The sequence below is a fragment of the Vulpes vulpes genome, chromosome 5 (assembly GCF_048418805.1).
Source record: "Vulpes vulpes isolate BD-2025 chromosome 5, VulVul3, whole genome shotgun sequence".
NCBI lineage: Eukaryota > Metazoa > Chordata > Mammalia > Carnivora > Canidae > Vulpes > Vulpes vulpes.
Window position 1 is genome coordinate 78,129,874 of NC_132784.1, and position 21,542 is coordinate 78,151,415.

The 21,542-nt window shown below is 42.3% G+C and overlaps 1 protein-coding gene across 36 annotated transcripts in view; it reads left to right on the forward strand.

Annotated features, from left to right (window-relative positions):
* The window catches only part of CTNND1 (catenin delta 1), a 52,879-nt gene extending 38,310 nt beyond the window's left edge, over nucleotides 1-14,569 (forward strand). For 10 of the 36 annotated variants that reach the window (XM_072758998.1, XM_072758994.1, XM_072758996.1 and 7 more), the window contains 13 exons: nucleotides 542-1,005; nucleotides 2,115-2,298; nucleotides 3,293-3,410; nucleotides 3,886-4,039; nucleotides 4,891-4,959; nucleotides 5,776-5,903; nucleotides 6,006-6,156; nucleotides 6,596-6,788; nucleotides 7,126-7,240; nucleotides 7,744-7,831; nucleotides 10,685-10,747; nucleotides 11,526-11,629; nucleotides 12,421-14,569. In XM_072758998.1, coding sequence (XP_072615099.1) covers nucleotides 542-1,005; nucleotides 2,115-2,298; nucleotides 3,293-3,410; nucleotides 3,886-4,039; nucleotides 4,891-4,959; nucleotides 5,776-5,903; nucleotides 6,006-6,156; nucleotides 6,596-6,788; nucleotides 7,126-7,240; nucleotides 7,744-7,831; nucleotides 10,685-10,747; nucleotides 11,526-11,629; nucleotides 12,421-12,432 — 1,843 coding nt within the window. In that variant the 3' untranslated portion in view covers nucleotides 12,433-14,569. Of the gene's footprint in view, nucleotides 1-541; nucleotides 1,006-2,114; nucleotides 2,299-3,292; nucleotides 3,411-3,885; nucleotides 4,040-4,421; nucleotides 4,440-4,890; nucleotides 4,960-5,775; nucleotides 5,904-6,005; nucleotides 6,157-6,595; nucleotides 6,789-7,125; nucleotides 7,241-7,743; nucleotides 7,832-10,684; nucleotides 10,748-11,525; nucleotides 11,630-12,047; nucleotides 12,135-12,420 lie in introns of all 36 variants that reach the window. The other 26 variants (XM_026012816.2, XM_072759006.1, XM_072758987.1 and 23 more) reach the window with 7 other exon arrangements.
* Nucleotides 14,570-21,542: the final 6,973 nt, after the last annotated feature.

A 21,542-nucleotide genomic window follows, 5' to 3' on the forward strand; every position in this document is an offset into this window, starting at 1 on the left:
TTCACCTCCTCTTTTATAATTTCCAAAATAAGATAAGGAGAGGCTTTAAATAAGAAGTGTGTTTAAGGGTCTAATCCCAGCAGCTGTTTCCTATGTGTAAATGCCTCATTTCCTGTTTAGCTGAAGGCTTGTAAGAACTGTTCTCAGACATTGTTTGCTGACTTCTTGGGTTTAACTCTGTCGTCTGAGGGTTTATTTCAGTCTCTATCCAGAGCGCTTAGCTGTCAGGTATCATTTAAGTCAGGATTTGATTCTGTTTTTGTGATTAACATCTCTGAATGCTAATTATTCTCTGAACTAGTAAACCTGACAGGAAAAAAGGTATTTTTAATCTAACTGCAGATGCCTTTGAAATTGTTCCCTTATCTCCTTAAGAAAAATTGATCAGTATATCATTTATGCAAAGGAGAGGTAAGATGTAGTGTACTAGAGCTGAAGTTACCCCTGCCTTGGAGGTAAGGGGTCATGGGAGCTCCCCAGGAAACCAGACTAGACAACTTGATGTATTCTTCTTTTCCCCTTGGTTCCTTCAACACTGCAGGAGCTATGAAGACATGATTGGTGAGGAGGTGCCTTCGGACCAGTACTATTGGGCTCCTCTGGCCCAGCACGAACGGGGAAGTTTAGCAAGCTTGGATAGCCTGCGCAAGGGGGGGCCTCCACCCCCTAACTGGAGACAGCCAGAGCTGCCTGAGGTGATAGCCATGTTAGGATTCCGCTTGGATGCCGTCAAGTCTAACGCAGCTGCATACCTGCAGCACTTGTGCTATCGCAATGACAAGGTGAAGACTGATGTTCGGAAGCTCAAGGGGATCCCAGTACTGGTGGGATTGTTAGACCACCCTAAAAAGGAAGTGCACCTTGGAGCATGTGGAGCTCTCAAGAATATCTCTTTTGGGCGTGACCAGGATAACAAGATTGCCATAAAAAACTGTGATGGTGTTCCTGCCCTTGTGCGATTGCTCCGAAAGGCTCGTGATATGGACCTCACCGAAGTCATCACCGGTGAGTTCCTGGCACAAGGGCAGCTGCTGGGTTGGGGTTACCGTGACCCCTAGAGGTGTTGAGAGCTAGAAGAACTTCTGGTCCTTTTACTTTTGACTCAAGGTTGTGAACTGGTGATCTTTGGGCAGAGCTATCTCACTGATTTGTTTGGATCACATAAGGTTTTTGCAATTTTAAAGAATTGATTGCTTATGTTTAAGATTCAGAAGATTTCACCTAAAATTCCAGATGCTGGCTTCTATTAAAGTGTGAGAACTGGCAACAGTGGATCAGTTTTGCTACCCGACAGTAGCAAAGGTTTGAGCTGTTATGTGTGCTCTCTGGTTTGCAATAATCCTGAACATACTTCGTTATCTTTAGCCAACTACTGCCATATAGCAAGTCGTCTCCCAAACGCTGAAGCTGGGAGTCTTTTGCCGTTTTTTCACTCTTTTGTCATTTCTTTTAAATATCTGTTTATCCTGACTTACCTGCCTGGCATGTGTAGACACTTGAGCTTGTGGTCCTTGCTTTTAGAAGAGTTGTTTTTCATATTGTGGGTTGTGATCCATTAGTATGTATTGAACACATTTGTGGATCCCGATCACTATTTCAAGACAAAGCAAGAACGAGAAGTGGTATAGATTATTAATTCTCAACGAGGACTGATCTTGCCTGCCAGGGGACATTTGCAATGTCTGGAGATGGTTTGGATTGTCATTACTTGGGTTAAGGGGAGGGAGTGCTACTGGTATATAATGAATAAAGGCCACAGATATGCTAAACATCTAACAATGGACAGGTCAGCTTCCCACAACGAAGAAATATCTGGCCCAAAAGGTCAGCCATGCTGAGTTTGAGAAACTCTGGTATAGATAACCCAGAGAGCGTTGCTTATAGAAAGTATTTTATGAAACTTTATTTCTTGATATACATGTATGTATGTATGTATGTATATGTTGAGCCATAATGTATATTTCTTATGGGTCACAAACAAAAGCTTTGAATATCATTACAAGGTATTTGGTCATTGGGGAAGACTGAGAAATGATGGAATAGGGGATTCTCTTTGGTATTCTTAAAACATACTGTCTTGGGTGTTGAAGTATCTGATGAGTTGTCTCTGCCAGGAACCCTGTGGAATCTCTCATCCCATGACTCAATCAAAATGGAGATTGTGGACCATGCATTGCATGCGTTGACAGATGAAGTGATCATCCCACATTCTGGTTGGGAGCGGGAACCTAATGAAGATTGCAAGCCACGCCATATTGAATGGGAGTCAGTGCTCACCAACACAGCTGGCTGTCTTAGGTAACATAAGGGCTTCGAGAGTATGAAGATTGAATTTTTGAGGACTAATTTAAATTTAAAAAAGAAATTCTTTTTTAATTCTTTAGCCTGTCATTCAGCTTCCATTCCTATCTATATTGCACACTATGATTCCAGCCTGTCTTTCTACCTTTGTTACTACTTGCTTGTGTGCCACATACTTTTGATATGTCAGTTTACTTGTTCCCCTACACATCCTCACTTCTGTGTCTCTTTGACTTTGTTCATTTGATTTTGTAAACATTTGTTCAATATCTACCATGTGGAAGGCAGTTAGTTGTCTTAGTTAGTCCCGAGCTTGTGTGTGTCTGTGTCCCTGTCCTCAGTGACCTGTATTTGAGTAAAGCTGCAATAAATGCAACAAAAGGAGTACAGAGTCCTAGAATGGAGAGGGAGGAAGTTGTGTTCTTCCCTCAGGCCACAGTGTCCTTGTTTCTTTGTCTTTTTTTTTTTTTTTTTAAGATTTTAAGTAATCTCCACCCAACGTGGGGCTTGAACTTAAAACCCTGAGATCAAGAGTCACATGCTCTATCGACTGAGCCACCCAGGTGCCCCTCCTTATTTATCTTATGAGGCTAAATTCAAATTTGCCTTTATTTAGGAAAGTTTTCCTGATTTCTTTTTCTATCCTATAAATGTTGCAGTGTAGTCTTTCTCTCTGGAATACCCCGTATGCTCTGCCCCATTCTTCATTTGTACTTCTGTGCAAGAAGTATCTATGTGATCTTAAAGTTTTGTTGGTATACTTTACTTAGACCCTCCCTAGTCCCCCACCCCCTGCGGCCTTGTTATAAATGTCTGAAAGTGGGGAATGTCTTACTCAGCTTTCTCTCACCTACAGTGCCTTGCTTTATAACAAGTATTCACTAATTGTTATAGTAAAAAGAAAAAGTATGGAGGAGGTTTGTAATGTTGAAGATATTAAAGGAGGATTTCTAGATCTGAGTCATCTTGAAGCCTCTCCCTTCCCCTTCAGGAATGTCAGCTCAGAGAGGAGTGAAGCTCGTCGGAAACTTCGGGAATGTGATGGTTTAGTGGATGCCCTCATTTTCATTGTTCAGGCTGAGATTGGGCAGAAGGATTCAGACAGCAAGGTAAGTTAATGGCTGAGTGAATTCCATTCATAGCGACCATTAAGGTACCTGTGGTGCAGACCTCCCCAGCTCAGGCTTTCAAATGACATTAGGTATCCATGCGTACCAGCCCCCCTGCCTAAAGTAGATGTTCACCTTAGAAGAAAACCGTTTTCTCTAGCATTTCTGTCACCTGTGTCACCTATTTTAAGGCTGTTCAGCTGTATTTCCAAAGTTATATATTTTTCTAAGTAGGAAAAAAGGGTGACCCTGTTTTGTGTCACACACCAAATGGTGGCAGAAACCTTCCATTAGCCTGAGGCTGCAAGGATTTTGAGAAGCTTGGTGCACTTAAGAGGCTTTGTGAGAGATGATGGATTAGGCTATGCTTTTGGGGATCAGTATATTAATTCTTGAATCATGGAAACCTGTACTTGTGGGGAAATCACGATGGACGTTCTCCTCATTCACCGAGCCCTTCTCTTGTGTTGTCAAGCTTGTGGAGAACTGTGTTTGCCTTCTTCGGAATCTGTCCTATCAAGTGCACCGGGAGATCCCACAGGCAGAGCGTTACCAAGAGGCACCTCCCAGTGTTGCCAACAATACTGGGCCACATGCTGCCAGTTGCTTTGGGGCCAAGAAGGGCAAAGGTGAGTCTTGGGTCATTGCCCCTTGCTCTTTAGTGGTAGGACAGGAAGGGGAAGGAACACTTTTAGCTTTAGGTACAAAATACTTGCTGAGTGATACATGAGTCCTCCTAGTCAAGGATATCTCCTTGCTCTGCAGCTGCTTTCCTATGTAGTGTGCAGTGATAGTGGTGGTGGTGATGGTACTGGTATCAGTTTGGGGGCAGTAAGGATGAGAATTCAACTAATCTGGGGCCTTCTCCCCCATTCCTCCTTTGTGTTTCCTGTGTTTTTCTTTTCCTCTCTGCTTCCCTGCTTATTTGCCCGTGATCATGTTGACACCTCTCTCCTGCATTTTTCTTCCTTCCTTTCTCTCTGCTTTCCACCTTGGGTGACGCACTGGAAGATGAGTGGTTCTCCAGAGGTGAGTGGAGTCTTTGAAGGTGCTTCCCTACTTCTAATTTGCATGCTTTGGTTTTAGCTTCCCTAGTATTTCCTAACCCTTCCCTGTGGATGCATGTAGGAAAATTCAGTTGAGGAGGACCATGGAAACAAGTTCAGCTCTTTGGAGCTAGTGGCTCCTGGCATGCTATTCCTGGGCAGCAGTCCCAGTGATCAGAACTCAGGACAACAGCAACCACGGTGCTTATCCTTGTCTTACCTGTCTGCTGCCTGTTTTCTGTCCTTGTTTCTGTGCAGCCCCCTGTAGGGACGGGGGTGGGGCTTGTTTTTTTGGTTTTGGGTTTTGGTGGTTTTTTTTTCCCCCCCTCTTGATGCATCTCTGATCAAAAAGATTTTGACTGAAGAATAAACGTGCACCACATGGACTCTTTCTCAAACTTTTTACTCCTCTTTCCTTTTTTTAATTTCCAAAGGGAAAAAACCCACAGAGGATCCAGCGAATGATACAGTGGATTTCCCTAAAAGAACTAGTCCAGCTCGAGGTAGGTTGTCTTTTTCTTTTTAGTCTCCAGGGTCTCTTACATACACAAATAAGCGTCAGGTAGCCTAGCAGTAGGCTGTGCAATATGATCATTGTTCTTGTTCCTCCAACTCTGGATGTGGAGTGATGGTGAAGCATTGGGAAACTGGTATTGTAGCAGTAACTTGTGAAGGATGGCTTGTTATGGAAACTTTACAGATTATTGGAGGATGAGTAAGGTCCCAATGGTATGTGAGGCTAGAAACATTAGGTGCCTTAAGTAACCACTATAGTCCTTAGGACTTAATCATCACCTGTTATAAGAAGCCTCTTTCTCACAGTTTGGGTGTTTATATTTATCAATGCAGTGGGCTTAAAATTCACAGCTCTTCATGGATATAAAAATGTTTATATATTATTAAATCTAGGATAGGCCTCTTATACTTAGTCATAGTAAAGGTGAGCAGAATGACTCAGTTAAGTTAGAAGCAATTAATTTGAGATGAGGAATCTGTGACCCTGTGTGCTATCAGTGGGCAAATGAATCCTCCAAGTGCCAAGGCCAAAGTAAACTGTGGAAGGCAAGGAGGAAGGAGACAGGAGTTGCACATGATAAGTTGATGTCTATTCTTCTCCTACCATGGATGAATTATTCTTAAGAAGGCATGGACTCAAGCCTCTGAGTTGGCTGTTGGGTGGGTGGGAGAGTATAGGGAGTCTAATGGTATAGGAGCATAAATCCATCAATCCAGAGTACTGAGGCTGGACTTCAACCAGCCAGAGCCTGGTGCATAGGTACTGACTAGCTTCTTCTGCTTTCCTGCCCTTTCTTGTGCAGGCTATGAGCTTTTATTTCAGCCAGAGGTAGTTCGGATATACATCTCACTCCTCAAAGAGAGCAAGACTCCTGCCATCCTAGAAGCCTCAGCTGGAGCCATCCAGAACTTGTGTGCTGGGCGCTGGACGGTGAGTACCTTTTTGAACATGGATTTAGAGGTGAGAGGACTCAGCTGACTAGTTTGCCGCCATTTGTAATCTGTTCTATCTCTTTCCACATGTTACTTCTAGTATGGCCGATACATTCGCTCTGCTCTGCGTCAAGAGAAGGCTCTTTCTGCCATCGCTGACCTCCTGACCAATGAACACGAGCGGGTAGTGAAAGCTGCATCTGGAGCACTGAGAAATCTGGCCGTGGATGCTCGCAACAAAGAACTTATTGGTAAGGAGTTGGATGTGAACCATTAGTTCAGCATCTAGTACAAAGCTGATGTACTAGATGAGGCAGTACATCCGGCAGATGCTGAATCGTTTATTATTGAAATGACAGAGGTGGAATTCTAGCTAGCCCTCCGTAGTTTGCGATCTGAGGGTTCTAGTTTAACAGTTCTTAGAAAGACAAGAAGTGTTGACTCTTCAAAAACAGAACAGAGGCAACTCTTTATTTAAAGCACATCCTTTGTTAGTAGGCATTGTTAACACTTCCACACATTCTCACTGATCATATCTTCCAATATAATAGTCTGTAGCAGAATGAAGTTGATTCCTATGGACAGGACTGGCACTATATATGATGAGTGTAATTAAGTATAGTGTTAGGCTCCTCATAGCTGGACTTGGCTTGTTCTCCCTGCACAATTCCTTTCGTCTTAATGCTGTAGGTAAACATGCTATTCCCAACTTGGTAAAGAATCTGCCAGGAGGGCAGCAGAGCTCTTCCCAGAATTTCTCTGAGGACACTGTGGTCTCTCTCTTGAACACCATCAACGAGGTTATTGCTGAGAACCTGGAGGCTGCCAAAAAGCTTCGAGAGACACAGGGCATTGAGAAGCTGGTGTTGATCAACAAATCAGGGTGAGTTTAGCACTTAAAACAACAACTGGAAGAGTTTGACTGTGCTGCTTGAAAGGAGCACCCCCTTTGCTTTCTAAGCTTATTGTCCCTTATTTATATGTGAAGTATGAAGAGATACTGCTGTTCTTTGTCTTAATGTTGAGCTATCAGTTGATAGCGCCCTTTTCTATCAGACGTTTTTTTGTGCATCACTGTTGGGGACAGAATACAGAACTTGTTGAATACTTGGTCTTGCCTATTTTGGCATTTCTGTTACATTACATTAGAGAGTACAGGTTCTCAGCTTCTTCCCTGGTCTTAATGTCCCAATTCCACCTGGTATTACTTTCCTCAAAAGGAACCGTTCAGAAAAAGAAGTCCGAGCAGCAGCACTTGTATTACAGACGATCTGGGGCTATAAGGAACTACGGAAGCCACTGGAAAAAGAAGGATGGAAGAAATCAGACTTCCAGGTAGCGTAGCTCTGGGGCCTGAGGCGTGTACTTTTGACATGGGTCTCATGTACCACTTTTGTCTTTGGTTTCTTGTGCTTCACTATCATGTTAAGTCCTACTTTATCCCAAGTCTTAGGAAATAATTTGGTTTACTCCTCCTCCCGAAAGGAGTAGTGCCTGTATGCTTCATTTGCTGCCCAAACGGCCGTGGCCTTCCTCTGTATCACAGCATGCTGTCTGTGCTGGTCATGATGAAGGAACGTGGTCTTTTTGACTTTTCCCCAAATCTGCCACAGCCCCTTGAAGGAAGTCACCTTCTCTGTTGTCTCCTCTTTAGGAACATAAACAGAAGCTGTAACATCCTAGTTTGTTTCGTTGTATAGGTATTTATTTAACCCATATGAATTACCTTTTGGTGAGAGTTGTGTTTGGGAATAGGGACCTGAAGGTCTGCCCACTGGGGAATAAGATGGGGGTGAATTCAGTGTTCTGTGACATTGTTGCATTTTGTTTGCCTCCAGGTAAATCTAAACAATGCTTCTCGAAGCCAGAGCAGTCATTCATATGACGACACCACTCTCCCTCTCATTGACCGGAACCAGAAAACAGGTGCAGTATCTAGGGGGCTCACCCTTCTGCTTTTACTCCACCACTGCTGTTCTTTAGTGCGTGGGCTACCTAAGGAATAGAACATAAATGTATTATTGAATGAGCTAATATTTTGGTAAAGGGTAATAATACTTGGGGATTTTACAACAGAAGCAGCTAGGTTTGAGCATTAGAAAATGAAACAAAAGCAGGAGCCTGGGTGGGATCCTCTGTCCTTCCTTGCAGACTTACAATGACAGGACAGTAAACCCTCATCTCTCCATATCCTCTCTTTGAGAGAGAACTGACATCTATCATTGTACATGTGTAAGGTGTACAACACAAATGACTTGATACATGTATATGTCACCTAATGATTATTTTTTGCTTTTTAAATTTCCACGTAATGTCAAGTAACATACGGGCTGTTGAAAAATTAGAAAATGCTGACAACTGGAAAAATAACAAAACCACTTCTATTTTTTTTTTTTTTTAAAGATTTTATTTATTTATTTATGAGAGACACAGAGAGGCAGAGATAGGCAGAGGGAGAGGCAGGCTTCCTGCAGGGATCCCGATGCAGGACTCAGCCCAGGGCCCTGGTATCATGACCTGAGCCAAAGGCAAATGCTCAACCACTGAGCCATCAGACATCCCAACAAAACCACTTCTGTTATTACCCAGAGATAACCGCTGCTCTTTGTGGTTTTATCTTTTTTTTTTTTTTAAGATTTTATTTATTTATTCATAAATAAAGAAACAGAGAGAGAGGCACAGTACAGGCAGAAGGAGAAGCAGGCTCCATGCAGGGAGCCTGATGTGGGACTCGATCCCTGGTCTCCAGGATCACACCCTGGGCTGAAGGTGGCGCTAAACTGCTGAGCCACCCGGGCTGCCTGGTTCTATCCTTTACACACTTTTGGCATGTGAGCAAATACATTTTATCCCCAAAATATGAATTACGTATTTTGTTTTAGGAAAAGTTTTCTTTTTCATGGAAGTGTATATTGTAACTCTTGTTATCTTGAGGACACTTGGCTTTTGCCTCAGTCAGGGCTCTTGAAATGTGGTGTGAGGATTCCTATGTCTATTGACATTTAGGCCTATTGTACAAAAGCCCTGGTGATGCACACTGGTGGTGCTTGTTGTGGCAGCTCTGGCAGGGACATCAAACCAAACCAGTCATTGTAGTCTTTATTGCCATGGACTCACAATTTAAAAAGGAGCAAATTTCACTTAAGAATGTACTTGATGGGGCAGCCCCAGTGGCTCAGCAGTTTAGTGCCGCCTTCAGCCCAGGGCAGGATCCTAGAGACCTGGGATCCCGCATCAGGCTCCCTGCTTGGAGCCTGCTTCTCCCTCTGCCTGTGTCTCTGCCTCTCTCTCTCTCTCTCTCTCTCATGAATAAATAAGTAAAATGTTAAAAAAAAATTTACTTGATGGAGCTGTGAAAATTAATTTTATTGTTTGTAACCTTGAGTACACATCTTGAAATATCCTGTGCTGCATACAAAGCATAGTGGTTGACCTGAGGAGAACACTAGTGCCATAGTTGGAGTTTCTAAGTGGATTAGCCACTCTTTTTATGGAATGGCATTTTTCCTTGAAAAAAAGGATGACCAACTACAGCTATTCAGGCTTGAATATTTGCTAGATATTTTCTCAAAAATGAATGCCATGAGCTTGTCACTTTGAGGAAAAATAAGTGACCATACTTGTTACCTGAATTTTCAAGTGAAAATGATAATTGTGACAAACCTGTACCTGCCGTAACACCCCAGTACTTAAAAGACTTTTTAATGAAATCTGTGGTGATGGTAATGAATGTGATTTTTTTTTTGATGTTGCATAATGAAATGTGTTAACATTTAGAAGATCTGCATTACTCTGTGAACCAGTATTTTTCAAGCGACCAATGCGTGATGTTTCAGAATCATGCATAAGTAATTGACCTATTCAAAGTGCAAGACGGACCAATGTCTTTTAATTTAACAAAGTATGAAGAGATCGTTCATTTGGATTCAGATTCCATATAGTTGCTAACCTTAGAGGAGCTGTACTTGTTGAGTATTAGGATACTATCAAAGAATATCCAGTTATCTGAAAAGATTATTAAAATTCTCCTTGTTCTAACATTTTATCTGGAAGTTGGATTTTCTTATAAACCTCAACTAAAATTACATCACAACAGATTGAATGCAAAAGCTGATATGAGACTCCAGCTATCTTCTATTAAGCCAAACCTTAAAGAGATGTGCAAAAATGTTATTTAAAACCCCCCCGTGCTTTTTAAGTGTTTAAAAGTTAACATGGAATAGGTAATTGTTACTTTTTTTTTTTTTTTTTTTAGGATTTTATTTATTTACTCATGAGAGACACAGAGAGAGAGAGTCAGAGACACAGGCAGAGGGAGAAGCAGGCTACACGCAGGGAGCCCGATGCGGGATGGGATCCTGGGACTCTAGGATCACTCCCAGAGCCGAAGGCGGCGCTAAACCGCTGAGCCACCCAGGCTGCCCATAGTTGTTACTTTTAAGTGAAATAAATATCTAAAATTTCCAGTACAAATGGTAATACATATGACCGACACCAATGGATGCTTTTTGGATCTTAATTTTTAAGAGTGTAAAGGGGTCTGGAGACCAAATAATTTGACAATTGCTGGCTTAGAGTGAATGATTTCTTATGTTAGGAGTCCTTTGGAAAGGGATCTCTTTCAGTTCCATGAGGGCTTTGTCTACTATCTGGCACATGGTGGGTACTCAGTAAAAATTTGACGAGAGGGAGGGAGGACCAACCAGAGAGCATTTTTATGATGAGCATAGAGTTTGAAGAGTTGGTTTTTGACCTGGATAACTTTCTGACTTCGTATAGATAAGAAACCTGATCGGGAAGAAATTCAGATGAGCAGTATGGGATCAAACACAAAATCTTTAGGTAGGTGATTAATTCCTGCCTGAGGATATGGAGTGATTTTTCACTGAGATGAGAACTGCCTGGCCTTGAAGTTTTTTTTTTTTCTAGCACCTTCACCATTTACCATCCTGAAAGAGCATTCATTGGCTGGACATTTCCATTTGTGAGGATGTAAGGAGAGTTAGTGAAACTTGATCCACCTACTTTCTTCCACATTCCTACCTACTCAGAGGTTAAAAAAATAAAAATCTTCATTCTCCACCCCCCACTCCCACCCCCACTTACTACAGAATCAAGTGTGGGTCATTAAACTGTTAAAGCCTTTCACTGGCTGGCCCCAGGCTCCCTCTCCCTCTTTCTCCCTTGTACTCTGTTTCAGCCCTCCCTGGTCTAATTTGCTATTTTGTCTCTTTATACTTTTTTGGTTTTGCTCAGGTAATACCTCCTAACTGGAATGCCTTTCCTCTTTGCTTTGCTAAATTTTCTTCATCCCTAAGGCTTAACTAAGTCCTGTCTCCTTTGTTAGGTCCTTCCTGACCGTTGGCAGTGCACCTCACTCTCTCTCCTCTTAATTCCAATACCATTTATAGACAGCTCGCTTCTGTTTAGCTTTATTATCATGTGTCCTACAAGTTCTTTTTAAGTCCGGGACCTTAAGTCAAGGACCAGACCTTAATGCCTTTTTGGAGCATTTGACAAAGTTCACTTCCCAACAGGGGTGCCTAATTCACACCTCTCTGCTTAATATATATTGTACACCAGAGGGAATATCCTGTTTCTTGTACTTTTCTTCCTCTAGATAACAACTATTCCACACTGAATGAGAGAGGGGACCACAACAGAACACTGGATCGATCCGGAGATCTAGGTGAAATGGAGCCATTGAAGGGAACACCCCTGATGGTAAATTCTCTTTTATATACTGTTGTCCTTCGAAGGCTAGTTCTTTTTTGAAAGCTGCATGTTTTGTGAAATAGGAAAAAAGTACCTAGTGAAAGAGTATCCTTTTCTGGTAGGTATTTTCAGGCAAAGTAGGAGTTTTGACTCATGTTGGGATTTCTTGGGTCCGAAATCTGCAATGGTTAGGTTAGGTTAGGGGAAGGAAGACCATAAATGTGTTACTCATGTGACTAATGTTAATTTATCTATTCTCATACATTACTTTCTTCCTGTCCCTGCCTTTTCTCGAATATCTTGCCCTTTTCTTACAATCTCTTGTTTCGTTTGAGTTGACCAGTTGGGATTTTTTCTTAGATCTGGCACACACTCACAAGGTTTCTATTTCCTTATTCTCATACTAACAAGTTGCATGTGTTCACAGCAGGACGAGGGGCAGGAATCTCTGGAGGAAGAGTTGGATGTGTTGGTTTTGGATGATGAGGGGGACCAAGTGTCTAACCCCTCCATGGTATGTCCTCCAGCCACCCCCAAGATGGTCCTTGAGGAAGGAGACCCCTGTGTGCCAGCAGTTTGCCAATCATGCTGATCTGATCAGGCCAGAGACCCTAGTCTCAGCCACGTGGAGCTTGGGGGTGCTGCTTCTGTGATTATTGCCTCTTATGAGGCTGGGCCATGCCTCTGGTGATCTGATTCTCCATTATGTGCTACTTTCCTCCCTTCAGATTTGCTCAGCTGTCTTTTGGTTCTCCTCATTCCCAACCCTATTAACATTTCTTTCTCTTTTTTCCCTACAGCAGAAGATTTAGCACCACTATCTCCGCTACATCTGGGCTTATAATATATGTACTTTTATTTTTTGGTGGTGAAATGGACTGATGATTTTTCCCTTTCTTCGCTGGACTATTGTGCCAACTGCCAGGCTGCCTCCTGCCCTTACAGCCCTAAGTGGCCGCCTTCTTTCCACCAACTCCTAACTTCTTCCAGTGAAGCTTAATTGTCCCTCTTCCCCTCTCCAGATCCCCTCCGCTCCCAAGAAGCCTGACTCAGTTATATGCGTATCTCGAGAAACTGCTGCAGATTAGCTCTTTTTGCCAGTTCTCCCTGGAACTCTTGGCCTTGTATGGAGGGAGGGAGAGAATGGGAGTCCTCACTGGAAGCCATGGGAAGAATTGGAAGTTACATGCTGTATATGCAGTGTCCAGCACTCTGATAAACTGATGATTCTTAATCCAGATTTTTTTTTCCTGGTGGGGAAGGGACTTTTATTTTTTTGGAGAATGGGAAGTGTGAGTTCTTCCCTTTTCCCTGATGACTATTTTTGAATCAAAGAAGGCTGGCAACATTAGCACATTCCACCTGGCAAAGGCCTTTGAGTAAGTGAAGGTCTCCTAGAACTGAGATTAAGAAACCTTGCTCTCCTCATCTCCAGGGCAGGGACCATCATGGACCTACAGACTCCATCTCTTCTCCAAGCCTCATGCCAACCCTGGGCTGCTGCCATTGCCCCTTATTGAGGCTGTCCTTAATCTTCCTCTCCCATCCTGTGATAATGTCTGCTGACTTGGCCGGGCCATTTGCAAGAGGCTGTAGAAAGAGGAGAATGTGTCAAGGAAGACTTTTTGGGTGAGAAGGAGCAGAAAGATGTCTTCTGGGGAGGAGAAGAAGCTCTAGGAGGAGCTAGTAGGAATGTACATGAATCAGTTAGTCTGAAACTGGCAGGAAGCTTTGAAGCTGGCTTCCCCCTGCCCTTACGTTTCCTTTTTCTACCCTGATAGCCCTGCCTCTCCCCTGGATTGGTTGGCTGACAAAAGGACTTGATGTACATACTCCTGCCCCCTTTACCCATAAAAGGTGGAGATCACCCCTGGATTTGCCTCTTCTTTGTGCCTTTGGCCTGGGGTGCATCTCCTCCTTCCCTTCCATGTGCCTTTCTTTGCCTCTGCGCTCTCATTTTCATGATTTTGCAAATTATATTTTGTTGCTTTCTTACCCACTATTGGCCCTAAATAGCAGAAAGGAGAGGTGACCTAGAGAACCTCAGATTCTCCATTGGGAGTTGGTAGAGCCTCTGATTTCAGCCATTCAGCTTTTGCTCAATAGTATGGTTGGGATTTTGCAAAAATCCTGTTTTGATGAATCTCAAAATATGGGAGGAGTGAGTGGTGCGACTCTTATTCCTTAGCTGCCCAGAATTTTATCACCATCATCTCTGAAGGGGCTGGAGGGAAGTTGCATCTCTGCCCTCCCTCCCAGACCCCCTTTCCCCCACCCCCCAGTACCTCCTCCTTTCAGTTTAGTGTTTATTAGTGGGTTGGGCTAGAGGAATCAGCTGCTGTGCTGGTTGACTTTTTTTTTTTTAAACCCTTTTCCTTATTTGCCTTTTACTCCTCCCCTTAATCTAAAAGCTCTGTTCAATGCAACTGGAAATCTTTATCCTTCTCTTTCCCCCTCCCCTGATATATTGAGGCTACGGGGTAGGAGAAAAGTGCACAACCCACCATCCCCTTCCCTTTCCCTATGCATTAAAATCCCTTATTTACCATCTCCCCCATATCTTCCCACTCCTTTTCTGGCAAAAAGGAGCCTTTTCCCCTCTTTGACTCTAAGAACATACTGCACAGGGGAAATTGCCCCCATCTGGACCTGGCTCCACTCTTGGTTTCTCTTGTCCTCTTCTGCTCTTTTCCTGGTGCTCTTTTTCTTGGTGGGGTGTGGGTAATAGAACAGCCATGGGCTTTTGGGGACCTTTAACTATTTTTTTTTCTTTTTTGTTTATAAAAACACTAAACATTCAATTCCAGAGAACCAAAAATCCCACCTCCCCACCGAATACTACTAAGGGGCATGTCTTCTGCTCCATACCTTTCCTGTTTTTTCTTTCTCTCTTGTTAATGCTTTTAAAAACAAATGAGTTTTTTATATAAATAAAGTTTTTAAAGTGTGTATGTGGGGGGTCTGTGTCATTTCTTCACTTTAAGCTGTGTCTTTTCCCTCCTTTCATCTTGGTTACTTCCTCACGTGTATCCGTGTCCTTCTCTCCAGAGCAGCCAGAAGGGGGTTATACTGGGATGGATTTATTGTGAACTCAATCCCAACTCTTACGAAGAAACACTCTTTTTAATTACATATGAAACATTTTTCCTCTGAAGATTCTTAAAAATGAAATGTGGCTGAGTATGGGAAGCTTGTTGCTAACTTAGAGATAGGAAACTAAAGTATAAGGAATTGATGACATTCTTAGTCACTGGAATTCTTTAGCAACATTTGACCCAACGAATGTTGAACAAAGCCCATTGCAATACATGGCCCTCTTGTACATGTAGCATTTATGACCAGAAGGTTAGAAGCTACCAACTCCAAATGCTCTCCTAATAAACATGAAAATGTGGAATTAAAAGGCTCATGTATATAAGTACTGAATACTGGGTCACAGTGTTGCTTTTCAGGCTATTGGCAATCCTCTAATAAGAGAAGGGACAGACCTATAGCTGCTTTTGTGTCCTACCAAATATGTGGGTGGGCAGCAACCACTTGTTGGGTTGCTAGGGATCGTTTTTTACTGCGGAGGCCAAGGATTAAGACCTATGGAAAGAGACTTATTTTTCTGGGGCCCCTATTTCCTGTTATATAATTAAAACTCGAGAATTTATGTAAAATGCTTGCTGTATGCCCAATCTTTAGATTAAAAATCTATAGCTTCTGATGATGGTCATGTCTCAATTTTGTTGAACTAGGTCTTGGGTATGAAAACTTTCTTGAGCTAGTGAGACCAGGAAATCTAAGCACGGTAGCTGATCCCTTTTAAAGCTTATGTCTGACAGTTGTAGTTTTGGACTAGAAGGATGAAGCACAGAGCCAAAAAGCTATCCGTTTACTTTCCAAAGAGGTTTGGTAGCTTCACTTGAGATGGTTTTCTATCACTGGGGAAAAGCTGGGTTACTGGTGAATAGCCTTTATTTCTGTTACATTCTTTATATCCACTGACATTGAGCTATAAACAAATCTTCCTTTTCTCCCCTCTTCCTGGGTCGGTCCGTTTGTTTCATCTCATTAAATATCTACTGAGCATCTTCTATGTTGTGGATGTTAGGGTTAGAGAATGAAATGGACACTTTATCTTTACAACCTGTGAGAATCCTATGTGACTAAGATCTGTGGTCTTTTATTTTATTTATTTTTAAGCTCTATACCCAACATGGGGATTAAAACTCATGACCCCAAGATCAAGACTTGCTTACTCTACCGACTGAGCCAGCCAGCCACCCTGATTTATGGTCTTTTAAAAACATTTTTCCTCTCTGTACCTAAAATGAGGTGTTAAACAGAATGATTTGTAAAGTCCCTATATCTCTCAAGTGTCTTGACACTGACTTAGTAATGCTTTTGAAGTGTATTGGTATCTCTTGCTAACACCAACTTTAGGGATCCTGTGGATTTTGTCAAGATTTTTCAATGTACTCCTTGATCCTTTAGAGCCTGAGTTGTTTTCTGGAAGTGGTTATAGATGATGCTCCATTACTTTTCTGTCTCGGTGAAGCTTTCTTTGTGAACATGTTCATGGAATAGCTAGCCGTAATGGGTCCTGCTGTGACATACTTTCTGACAGCTGAAAGTTACGACTTCACTTGACCACTTGTTCTTTCTTGCTGAACTCTACAGTTACAAACTGGAAATACCTCTTCCAGGAAGAGCTAAGGACCAACCAGCCTTTCTCAATTTTGTCTTGTCTTTCTTCTTCTCCCCCCCCCCCCTTTTTTTAAGATTTTACTTATTTACTCATGAGAAACAGGCAGAGACACAGAGGGAGAAGCAGGCCCCGTGCAGGGATCCCGATGTGGGACTTGATCCTGGGACTGCAGGATCACGCCCTGGGCCGAAGGCAGGCGCTAAACTGCTGAACCACCCAGGGATCCCTCAATTTTGTCTTTCTATCTAAAGTATAGGATAGTAGAGATTTATCTTGGTATTTTCATGGATAGACTTACTAGACCAATTAGACTTCACCTTCTGGATCTGAACAAGTGCAAAAAATTACCTGGGAAGCTTGAAAAACGCAGATTCCTATGTTCCATTTCCAAAAGCTGATTGAATAGAGGCGACTGAAATCTTGATAAGTCACGTAGGTTATTCTGACACCTGTGGTCAGTTCATTGAAGGTTGAGATCCTGATGTAGTTAATGACTTGCTTAAGGTTCTATCCTCAACCTGAAATCTAGGATGACTGGCTCCAACTCCACTGGCACTGTTACTAGTTTTGTGGTGGGTGTGATGATAATCACAGTAAGGGGGAATTCATAGAAAAAACTTGATTTCAAAGGAATGAAGAGCTTACTGTTGAATTTGAGGTAATAGTGATAGGCTGGTATGTAGGTAGGAGAGACTTCTTACAAATCATCCCCTGTAGATAACATCCAGGTGGCTGAGAGGTGAAGCTAGTCCTTGATATGGGGCCCGGTAGTGCAGAGAGGATCTTCTGGAGTTATTGACTTTGACCAACAGGTCACTTCTGGCTACAATGGGTACCCGAACTGGGGAGCATGGGGCTCCATTGGCCAAAGCCGAGGAGGTGTGTCTGGAAACAAATCCCTCCTGAGAAATGGCCTACCTCAAGAAAGCACAAAAAGAGAAAAGACCTTATAGGAGGGAATGTCTTTTTCACAAAAAAGACTATGATTTCCTGACTTTGCTGTTGTCTGACAGTGTGAGACAGATGGGTCTTCAGATGACCCACCCGGAATTTAGAGGCAGACACGGATGGAGAGACAGCTGGAGGAAGTGAGGTAGGGAAAGCATGCGAACAATCGTTTTGGTCTTTTTGCATTAGAAGTGACCAGGACGAGTTATCCACAACTGTTTTGAGTCAAGAGCTATAATTTATACTTGTTAGTAGAAATTTTAAGAGCCATAAGCATTATTGTAAGCATGATGTTTTATTTTTAGCTAAGGAAAAAGTTCTACATTTCTCTCCATATGCATCTCTGTTGTTGAAAAGGACTGGTTCTTCCCCTTCCAGTGAGAATACAGAAGGGAATATTATCTTACTGTCTTTCTGCAGCAAACTCAGGTGCTAATGGGCATAGTCTGAATGCCCTAAGGTGGTTGCGCCTGAGGGAAACAAAATCTGGGTCATCCATGGTGAAATCGTGTCAGGCATTTACTCTGCTCTTCAAACCTTTTTCCCTTCACTTTTAAGGCAAGGCTAGCATTGGTCTTTTGCAAACTTTGGGCTCTGGATCTTTTTACAACCTAATTCTGTCAGACTCAAGGGTGGGCAGAGTGTACTACGTATAGTTGGGACTAGTTCAGGCTTCTTTTGGCATTGTGGTGGATCATCTGAACTGTCATTTCAGCAGAAACAAGATGCTGGGTAAATGCATTTATAAATAATACTTATGAACACATTGATGAACAAGCATAAAAATAAGGAATCTACAGATCTTCAGAATGAAGTGAAAACTGGAATCCTAAGAACTAAGCAATTGCTAAAAGCTCGCTTTTCCCCAGAATTTTTGCCAAGCTCAGCAAACTTTAAGCATCTATTTTAGTGACTCTACAGTGTGTGGGGAAATAAGTTTTGCAGGTGACTCCAGGTAAGGCTTGGAATACCTTCAGTGTCAAGGTGAACAAGAAATGAACTGTATAGAAGGGAGCAGCAAGGAGCTTACTTGTCTCAACCATGGTTCTAGATGGAAGGAAAAAGAAGTACAGTATTTTCCCTTAGAATTCATAACCACAAGATGGTCCTCTGTGGGTTTTCAGTACCAAGTTTTTGTACACTGCCTGTGTGATCCAAAACAGTTGTAAGTGGAGAATTTAAAGTGGTACTTAGTTATGCCTCCAGGTGACTTCCAGAAGCAGATGCAATCCCTGTAATGCTGCAGTTCCCATAGAGAAACTCCTAAGGTAAATGAGCAGTCCTGCTTCAAAATGATGATACACAAATAAGGCCCCATGAGTGAAAAGGATGTACCAAAAGACACAGAAGCTGATCTTTAAACACTTCAGATGTTGGCATTGTCACACAGATTGTAATGAAATAACGTTTTGATTATAAACTAAGACAAGTTTGAAAATAGGACAGCAATCCAGATTTGAAAAAAGCTGTTTTCAATTAGGAAAAAGGCAAACTAAAAACTCAGAATAGGTTGGAGAAGTTGAAGGGCTACTAGTGAATTAGAAGATTGTTCTCAACAAATTATCCAGAATGAATTCCACAGAAGGAAAGAAGGAAGAATGGAAGACAGCAATGTTGTTGAGGTTGGGACAAGAGAGTAGAATTTAATGCACATTATGTGAAACTCCAGGAAGTAACAGTGGGAAGGAAGAGGCAATATCCAAAGATAGGATGGCGGAAGTAACAGGGGGAAGGAAGAGGCAATATCCAAAGATAGGATGGCTGATCAAACTTTCAGATTTGGTGAAAGTCACGAGACCTCAGATTTAGCAATCGCAATGAATTCCAAGCAAGATTTTAAAAAGCAACTCATTCCTAGAGACAGGGTGAAATGCAGAAAACTTAAAATCTTGAGCAACTAGAGTGAAAACAAACTATCTGTAGAAAATAGCCCAGATGGGTAACTTCTCAGCATCAATAGTAAAAGCCAGAATCCTTACCATTTATCCTGCTGAGAACAAAACTCTTATCATGGAAATTGACACTTAGTGAAACTTTATAAAGAAAGAGGGCTAACTAAGAACACTTTCTGGCAAAGGCAAGGTTTGCCACTCAAAAAAGGAAAAATCTACAGGATGTTCTTGAGGCAGAAGGAAAATGATCTCAAATGGCAAACCAGATTCAAGGAAGGACACTAACCAGAGACTGGCAAATGTTGGTTAAAAGAAAGCATTACCTTAGAGCAGTATGCAATTGTGAGAGGGATATAGACTGGAATGAAAATACTGGACAACATTAGCATGTCAGTTGGGGTGATGACAGTACTAATTTTTACGTTCTTACATTCAGGGGGAAAGATACTAACAAGACTTGTGTGGAACTATACGTATTAGCTAAATAACTAAAGAATAGATAGCCATATAAATTCCAAACCTTTCTTAGAAGGTGAAGAGCCTACCTCTATTTCACTGATCTGGTGCATAGTGTGTGGCCAACGAAGTAGATAGGTGCAGGGAAAGAGCAGTGAGTCAAGTGTAAGAAGGGGAAAAAAGAATAGATTCATTAAAGTGAAGTTAAAACTTAAATGAAGATTATTTGCTGGCTGGTATGTGAGTTGGATTTATTTTATTTTTTTTTTATTTATGATAGTCACAGAAAGAGGCAGAGACACAGGCAGAGGGAGAAGCAGGCTCCATGCACCAGGAGCCCGACGTGGGATTCGATCCCGGGTCTCCAGGATCGTGCCCTGGGCCAAAGGCAGGCGCTAAACCGCTGCACCACCCAGGGATCCCAAGATGGAATATTTTTATATTTTGTTGGCTTGGTTGCTGATCCCATGAGTACAAGCTCTTAACTTGCCTGAGTGGCCTCAACCTATCCTAATAGGGCTTGACTCAGAGTAGGGCTAGGCTAAGGATGGAGGCTGTCTCTGACATGAAGGAAATGTACCCTTTGGGGGCACTACAAGTTGTGGATTAGAAGAGGTCAAGGAGGAGCACTCGGCTCTTCTAGCTCATCTCTGGGTCTTGGATCACTTCCTGGGCTCTACGATGGGCTTTAAGACTCAGGGATGTTGGTTCAAATCTTGGATTGTTGATACATCTCTTTGACACATATTTGTAATATACATTTCTTTCTCTGATCCACTTAAAGCATGTGCCTCTGCAATGGAATGCATAGATTTTATAGGAGATAAAGGTGTGCTAATAATGTCTCATTCAAGTGCCTATATCTTTAATCCATTATTTTCTCTTTGTTAGGGTTAACGTCTCAAATCTAGCTCATAGGTTTTTGAGATGATTCAGAATGATAATATATATAAAAAACTAAGCAGTAAACTCACGCTCTGGAGATAGACTGCCTGAGTTCAAGTCCTTATTCTGCTACTTAGCTGGGAGACCTCAGAAATTTCTTAAGCTTTTGGTGTCTTTCATCATATGTAACATGGGAATAATAATTAATACCTACCAGTAGGGTCTTTTTAAGATTTTATCCATGCATTTGCGAGAGCACAAGGGAGGTGAGGGGCAGAGGGAGAAGCAGAGTCCCCATGAAGTGCTGAGCCTAATGTGAGGCTTGATCCTGGGACTCCAGGATTGTGACCTGAGCTGAAGGCAGACACCCAACTGACTGAGCCACCCAAGTCCTCAAGGGTCATTATGAAGATTAAATGAGATACTCTAATTGCACTTAGAACACTGTGGGCATATAGACTATTACTATATTATTGTATCAAACACCAGGTACCTCTCTCCTTCATATATGTGTATATAATCTATGTTTAGCTGTGTGAACACTCTTCTCAGCTATCATATCCAGCCCAACTGACAAGTGGTGCACATGTCTATCCTCTGGTTGAAGAAAACCTAGTAGTAGTAGTAGTCCCTCTGGATACTTACTGCCTCTTTGGTCCCAGGCCTGTTTTAGACATGAGGACCTTTAGGAATGAACCTTGCAGAATTCACATGAAGTGCTTAGAGACTACTTTGTCACAGGCCCAGGGAGACATGTCCCTTGAAGCCGGTAGTGCCTGTGACACATAGACTTCTCTGAACAAGAGATACTACAGTTTTTCTGTATGTTTGAAGCCTTAAGACCTACTATCCATATAGAACCCATGAGATACAAAGGGATTCAAGGAAAAGAATGAATAAAAAGCTTCATGTAGGGACGCCTGGGTGGCTTAGCAGCTGAGCATCTACCTTCAGCCCAGGGCATGATCCTGGAGTCCCGGGATTGAGTCCTGCATTGGGTTCCCTGCATGGAGCCTGCTTCTCTCTCTGCCTGTGTCTCTCATGAATA